The following is a 7,338-nucleotide window of genomic DNA, read 5'->3' on the forward strand; positions in this document are numbered from 1 at the left end:
CACACACACACACACACACACACACACACACACACACACACACACACACACACACACACACACACACACACACACACACACACACACACACACACACCACCTCCTGACCTGGACCTTTACAGTGGGCTTGTATCTGCTCTCCTTTTGTCTCCGCTCAGATTGAATCTTCTTCTTCTTCGGTGCTCTTTCATCCTCATGTTTTGTCTGCACAGCTTTAAATAATTAAACATCCAGTAGGAGCTGCCCCAGATGGAGGACCACATGTTGTTGTTGTTACTGATTACAGTTACTGCCTGCTCTGAATGATCTGTCTCCGTCCTGTAGTACCGATCATCCCAACATTCCTCTACGCCATCGAGCATCCGAGTCCAGAGCCACAGACCGCCCAGCCCTCCCTGCTCCCTCTGCGCAGCCTCGATGCATCACGTCTGGGCACTGCACCCTCACGGCCCCCCTCCTCCGCCTTCAGCCTCCAGACCTCCAGACGGACCTCCCAGCGCCTCCACCTGCCTCGGCCCAGTACCGGTGCACCGGTCCAGGTTACAGGGCCGACCCTATCAGCTCTGGTGTCCCTGTTTGATAACTCGACCTTCAGCCTGACTGACGCGAGCGCCGGCACCGAACCGGCGGACCGGACCTCAGTGACCGCGGATGTGCAGGGCAACGAGACCGAAGTAGGTGGAGACCACCGATACCTGACCAGCCCATCGCTTCATGATCAATAATCTATCAGCTCTGGTTCCTACTGTTCCCCTCTGTTTCCTTATTTTGTTTTCTCGTTTCCTTTCTTTTGTCTCCTCCTCTCTGTGATTAATCACCTTGCTCTCTCTGCCCATTTCCTCACTTCTCTCTAAACCTTATTTCACTTCCTTGTTTTGGCTTGTTTCACACATTTCCTTTCCTTAGGGCTCTTCCTGTCTTCAGGACAGTTTGTTTCTGGAAGAAGAAAATGTTCGAGTTGGTTTGTTGTTTGCTTCTAAAGCTATCATCCAGCTGCTCGTCAACCCCTTCGTTGGTCCACTGACTAACAGGTAATATTATAATTAGCAGTAATAGTAATGTTAGCAGTAATATTATAATTAGCAGTAATAGTAATGTTAGCAGTAATATTATAATTAGCAGTAATAGTAGTATTGAAAGAGAACATGCAGACAGGCTGAACCTTCTTGTTCTGAAACTGAAGAATGTTTTTCTGTCTGCAGGATCGGGTATCACATCCCCATGTTTGCTGGTTTCATCATCATGTTTGTGTCAACCATCAGTAAGATGTTACACACACACACACACACACACACACACACACACACACACACACACACACACACACACACACACACACACACACAGAGGTGTGTTTTCTCTGAAGTGTGTGATCCTGTGTGTCTCTGTCAGTGTTTGCCTTCTCAGGAACGTACGCTCTGCTGTTCGTCGCTCGCTCTCTGCAGGGGATCGGCTCGTCCTTCTCCTCAGTGGCAGGTCGGCACAGAACACCTGAAGCAGACAGTGTTTAACAGCACCTGTACATACACCTGTACATACACCTGTAGTCTCACCTGTACTCTCACCCATATGTTAAGTGAAGCAACCTCTTGCAGTCATGTGACTAAACTGTTAAATGTGGCCTGATCTAAAGGTGTGAACAGATGCGTTCGTGTTCAGGTGCTGGATGATGACATCATGTCTTCGTGTCATGCAGGTCTGGGCATGCTGGCCAGCGTGTACACGGATGATGAGGAGAGAGGCATCGCGATGGGCGTGGCACTGGGAGGACTGGCTATGGGAGTCCTGAGTGAGTCACAAACTCAAAAAAAGTGTCGCTACAAACCACGCGAGAACGTTCAGTCTGGCCGCGGCGACAGATGTGGTGTATGAACGAGTCGCCCACCTGGAGAGTTTAGTTTCACAGCTCGCTGTTTGTCCACTCTCCCAGAATATGAAGCACATCTGGCTACAGGAAGCAGCTTAGCTCAGACTTGCAGCATACACCTGGTACCTGTGTCTGATCCAGGTTGCATCATGTTCACGCCATAAACTAACTGCTTCCCCAAAGGGTCTGGGCGCAGCTGATTGGTCCACAGCCGAGTGTCACTGCTGCACAAGTGAACTGGATGTTCACTGAATGTTGATTTGTCAGGTTTACATGATGCTGTTGTTTTAGCTCTTCATATAGTTTGTGTGTTGTGTTTCAGTCGGAGCGCCTTTCGGCAGCGTGATGTATGACTTTGTGGGGAAGAGCGCCCCCTTCCTGATCCTGGCCTTCCTGGCTGTTTTCGATGGAGGTAAACCTGGAGACGAGGCTGGTCCTAATGCAGGATGATAATGATGGGTGGAGCCCCTGTGGCGTCAGCACGTTTAGCTTTTTTTTGTTGTTTTAATGCCGTCGTCATCCTGATTTACCGGAGCCGCCCTCGTGTGGCCGTTAGAGGAACTGCAGCTTTTTCAGCACATTAAATCAAACACATTAAACACAGCGTGGTGCCCTTTTCATAAAATATGATCCCCTTCGAGACCAAATTGAAGTAAACAGGATGATGAGCTGCAGCTCAAAGTTCACAAATGTCCAGCTGACGTCACGGTGACCACGGCTTTGTTTAGACCAACCAAGGTCGCCAGCATCACTCCAGATTTTGTGTGTGTGTGTGTTGCAGCGTTGCAGTTGTGCATCCTGCAGCCTTCAAAGATCTCTCCTGGGGTGAGTCCACTTTGAAATCCTCTCATCTGTTTATCGTGTCGAATGTCCCATTGTTCAATCGGGAAGGTCAAATGTAAATATGAGACGCATTAAAATAATCAAACTTTAACATCTTATTATTGATTGAAATAATTCAGAGCTTCATTATCAGATGATGAGTCAGTGTAACGATGTGTTCCTCCTAACAGCGCCATCAGGAAGAAGGAATCACAGACACAGAGTAAGCTGGGAACCATTAAAAAACTGTCAAAGTTTGAGCCAAAAGTGGAGAAAATTGGGGAAAACGTCTGGAACCAGTGGGAAAAAGTAAAAGGAGGAAACTGAACTCTTCTAGATCAACATGTTTCATGCACGTTAATCTAGATGTTCTGAAATTATAAGGACAGTAAAAAAAAATTTGATCCCAAAACATTGATTCTGTTCATCTGGATGTAGCGCTACATCCAGATGAACAGAATCAATGTTTTGGGATTTCCTTATCTTGGTGACTGAACATCAGACATAAACATGTTTGACTTTTTCCTGGTTTCAGTGTCGCGTTTTTATTTCAAAACTGAAACAAATAAAAGGCAAAAACTGGGGGAAAAACCCCCCAAACAAACCCAGAAACAAATGAAACAAAAACTTTGTGATGAAATCTGACAAACATTAAGAAATTTTCCACTGATTAAAATTTTCAGTGACTTAAATTTTTCAAAATAAAACATGTCGGCCGGTTTCTGAGCTAATCTGAAGCTATTATACGGATCAAAAACATCTGTTTAAAGAGCCGACGGTTCTTCGGTGCCTGTTTGAATCGCAGCTGTTCTGGGTTCTCGTTGGTTCTGCATGTTGTCCAGCTTCAGCTCGTGGTTTTATGGTTTCAGAGTGTGGAGGGAACGCCGTTACTCACCCTGCTGAAGGATCCGTACATCCTCGTCAGTGCAGGTGAGGCGACTTCACCAGGTTTGTTTAGGAAAAACTGAACGTCTGCAGGTACGAGCAAATGTTCACATTAACATTTGTTTCTGCTCCACGTCTGCGCATGAAGGAGCAGCAGCTGGTGTGAAAAGTCCTGATCGTGTTGTGACTCGTGTAAATCTCTGTGTGCGTCTGCAGGGTCTCTGTGCTTCGCCAACATGGGCGTGGCCATCCTGGAGCCCACTCTGCCCATCTGGATGATGCAGACGATGTGCTCCCCGAAATGGCAGCTGGGTACGTTTTTCTGCTCGGGTCCGTTTGTGTCGACGCTGTAACGCTTTTCCCCGAGCTGCTGCCGTCACAGTTGATTCTGATGGTGGGTCACGGCTCGGGTCACTGTGAGGGTCGGTCGGTCGGGCGCAGATGCTTTTCACTGGATGTCCAGCCCGGCTGTTTCTGCTCTGACTTCACCACAGAAGCTCAAAAATGAGGTTTTCTGAAGGTGACCCAGGAGTTTCCAACATGAAGGCCACACTGAGCGTGCTCCTCAGTGTGTTCTGCAGTCATTGAGGTCGTTCTCGTGAAGTCGCCCCCGGGGTGAGACGTTCAGCGCAGACTTTGACGTCATTCGTGAGAAACAGCCTGAGCTGGCCCGAAGAACCAGCACCATCTTCCCTCAGCACCAGTCTGTCTCAGATCGGTCTCTCCGTGACTTCCCTCACATCCACTCAGCAGATATCCAGTTGAGGACTCGCTGGTTGGAGACATTAAAGGAGCTACCAGGACTTTGAGGAGCAGTTGCAGAACTGAGGTCTTTGTGACTGCACCTCATACGTTGACCCTAACAGGTGTGTGCTGTGTTGCAGGTATTGCCTTCCTCCCTGCCAGCGTGTCCTACCTGATAGGAACAAACCTGTTTGGTGTTCTGGCCAATAAGATGGGACGGTGAGTACTTCTGCATCTGACCACAGGAGAGGGTTTCTCAGGGTCAGGGGTCAGCCTCGGTCTGCAGAGACGTGAAACCTCTGCACAGGGTGAAGTATCAGACCTGGTGCTTAGACACCTTCAGACTCTGAGTGAGAGCTGACCTGGCAGAGCGTGTGTCAGCACCAATAAAACACTTTCATCATAAGAAACTTTATCCCGGCTCTGTTCAGAGGAGCGTTTCAAAGTGTTTCACAGGGATTAATGAGGCAAAGGAAAACCATATCGGAGCTGATCAGCACCTCAGAGATTAAGCTTACTTCTCCGGTTTTTAAGCTTTACATTGATCCGATCCTGCTGACAGATCCCTCGGTCCACACCACGTTTCCTGGGAATCTGTCCAGCGGCTAAATCAGCAGATTAGCAGATTAACTCTTCAGATCCAGTTCAGACCTGACGCTGAAGCTTTCTGGTAAACCAGCAGCTGTAAGAGGCTGATGTCTGTTTGTGTGTCTCCAGGTGGCTGTGCTCCATGCTAGGGATGTTTATCGTTGGCATCAGTCTGCTGTGTGTGAGTACGACATCATCTCTTTGTTTATCCATCTTCCTATGATTCATCATCATCTGTCAGTCATCGATCCTTTCATCCACCCAAACACCAAACAGTAACCCATCCGTCCGTCATTGGTTAATGTGGATCTGTGCAGCAGTGGGAGCAGGCGCTCCTCCTGACGCTCCGTCTGAACCCGGGGAGCCTCCCAGGAACCTGGTTTCCCAAAATAAGCTGGCATGCAGAGAAGAGCAGATTACATATTAGAGCCTCAAAGCTTCGAATGTTCCCATCGGGTGCTCTGTAAACTCTTCGTCTTCCACCGTGCACGCAGCATGAGCTTTCATAGATGACGAGTCAGTTTCTACCATCCACACCTGAGCGCACTTTTACTTTATTAGCCAGGTTACCTGTGCTGACGAGGATGCTGCCCAAACTAGCCCACCCTGCAGTGTTAGCACCATCACCTCACTTTAAGAAGGTCCTGAGGTCAAATCCACCAGCTTCCTCCCACAGCCCAACGACCTCCCTGTTAGGATAATTAGTGGTTCTAAATGGATCACAGGTGTGAATGATCACCTCTGCTCTGACCTGTACACCTGGAACAGGCCTGAGAACCACCTGTGATCCTGATCTAAGCAGGATATAAACTGATGTTCATGTTCTGGGAAAGCCAACAGAACCCTCACTTCCTGTCATCCAACCAATCAGCATGATGAAAAGAGCCTTCATGTCAGGAAGCACACCTCACGTTAAGCGTGATGTAACTGCGATGTTCGATGTGTGTTTCAGGTTCCCTTTGCCACCAGTATCTACGGCCTGATTGGACCAAACGGCGGTCTGGGATTCGCGATAGGTGACGTGTGAAATGTGTAACGGCATGTTTGGTCCGCACATCTGCAGTGTTTTTACTGAAACCATGAAATCAGTGACACCCTCTCACCTGTCCTGTGGTGCTTCAGGTATGGTGGACTCCTCCATGATGGCCATTATGGGCTACCTGGTTGATATCCGCCACGCCTCCGTCTACGGCAGCGTCTACGCCATCGCTGACGTGGCGCTGTGCATGGGCTTCGCCATAGGTACCACACTCACGTTCGCACAGCAGAAAGGAAAAAGCCAATGATGATATTAAAATCTCCTCCTGTTGTTCCAGGGCCATCCACAGGTGGCGCTCTGGTCCAGGCCGTGGGCTTTCCCTGTCTCATGGTGTTCATCGGGGTCATCAACATCCTGTACGCGCCGCTCTGCTTCCTGTTACGTAACCCTGCTGTCCGAGAGGAGAAAATGGTAAATAAAGCTCAGGGGTGGAGAAGAGAGTGCAGGCAGGGTGGAGACGAGTGCAGTGAGATTGATTGGTATTCACTCCTGCATTGTGTGTGTGTGTGTGTGTGTGTGTGTGTGTGTGTGTTGCAGGCGATCATTGATCAGGAGTGTGTGATGCACAGGAAAAACTACAACACAGAGAGCCGTGAGTTTCCTCTGAGCGACTACAGCGAGGAGGAGGAGACGGAGGAGTGATGCGCACAAGCTCGCCAAAACGTCCACATCGTTATACGCCACCTTCGTGTCACCTTTGCACTTCCTGATCATCATTTAGTTGGTTTAGTTCATCAGTGATGTTTAGTTTAACTCTGACTCATGCTAAGCTACTGTGAGCGATCAGAATCAGCCGATGGTGGTTGAAGCGATCTGGATGTGAATTTCAGAATCTGTGTGTGCTGTTCTTGTGTTTCCTCCCACCTGCAGTCAAGTGTTGAAACTGTACCTGTGTCTGACCTCTGACCTGTGTCACCATTAAAACCTGCCCTAACCTGGAGAGCAGCTGCTCACCTGTGTGTGCTTACCTGTCCATCACAGTGTCAGGCTCACAGAACTCTGTGTGTGTGTGTGTTTTCATGCTTATCTTTCATTTCCTGACTTCTTGTTGCTCCTGAAAGGAACGCGGCGCTCCGTCAGCTGGAAAGGCAAACAGGAAGTGTCTGTGCAGCTCTCAGCAGTTCACACGCAGCAGCGTTATCAGTGTCAGCTCAGATGTTTTGTAGTTCAGGCAGGAGGACATGCTGTCACTGTAAGCTGCTGACTCGGGTTCAGGACGTGTGTGGACCTCGAAGCCAAAGGTGAGGTCGGCCTGCTCGCCCCACCTTTTACCTGAAATCATCTCCACAGCTTCACTCTGACACGCTAAGCCTCAACGTTTCCTCACATTTCAACTCAAATCAGTGAAAGGAAGAATAATGTGTGAAGAGACGCCTCACTGCGTTACACTGCG

General features: G+C 48.9%; 1 protein-coding gene across 2 annotated transcripts in view; it reads left to right on the forward strand.

Moving 5' to 3' along the window:
• Nucleotides 1-6,942, forward strand: part of slc18a1 (solute carrier family 18 member A1) — a 22,758-nt gene extending 15,816 nt beyond the window's left edge. For both annotated transcript variants that reach the window (XM_005749154.1, XM_005749155.2), the window contains 15 exons: nt 325-674; nt 907-1,031; nt 1,203-1,261; nt 1,393-1,476; nt 1,697-1,789; nt 2,190-2,279; nt 2,649-2,692; nt 3,559-3,619; nt 3,791-3,886; nt 4,459-4,537; nt 5,036-5,087; nt 5,859-5,922; nt 6,029-6,148; nt 6,223-6,356; nt 6,483-6,942. In XM_005749154.1, coding sequence (XP_005749211.1) covers nt 325-674; nt 907-1,031; nt 1,203-1,261; nt 1,393-1,476; nt 1,697-1,789; nt 2,190-2,279; nt 2,649-2,692; nt 3,559-3,619; nt 3,791-3,886; nt 4,459-4,537; nt 5,036-5,087; nt 5,859-5,922; nt 6,029-6,148; nt 6,223-6,356; nt 6,483-6,587 — 1,556 coding nt within the window. In that variant the 3' untranslated portion in view covers nt 6,588-6,942. The remainder of the gene's footprint in view (nt 1-324; nt 675-906; nt 1,032-1,202; nt 1,262-1,392; nt 1,477-1,696; nt 1,790-2,189; nt 2,280-2,648; nt 2,693-3,558; nt 3,620-3,790; nt 3,887-4,458; nt 4,538-5,035; nt 5,088-5,858; nt 5,923-6,028; nt 6,149-6,222; nt 6,357-6,482) is intronic.
• Nucleotides 6,943-7,338: the final 396 nt, after the last annotated feature.

The sequence above is a fragment of the Pundamilia nyererei genome, unplaced genomic scaffold (genome assembly GCF_000239375.1).
Source record: "Pundamilia nyererei isolate P.nyererei 1_Seehausen unplaced genomic scaffold, PunNye1.0 scaffold00238, whole genome shotgun sequence".
NCBI classification, from domain to species: domain Eukaryota; kingdom Metazoa; phylum Chordata; class Actinopteri; order Cichliformes; family Cichlidae; genus Pundamilia; species Pundamilia nyererei.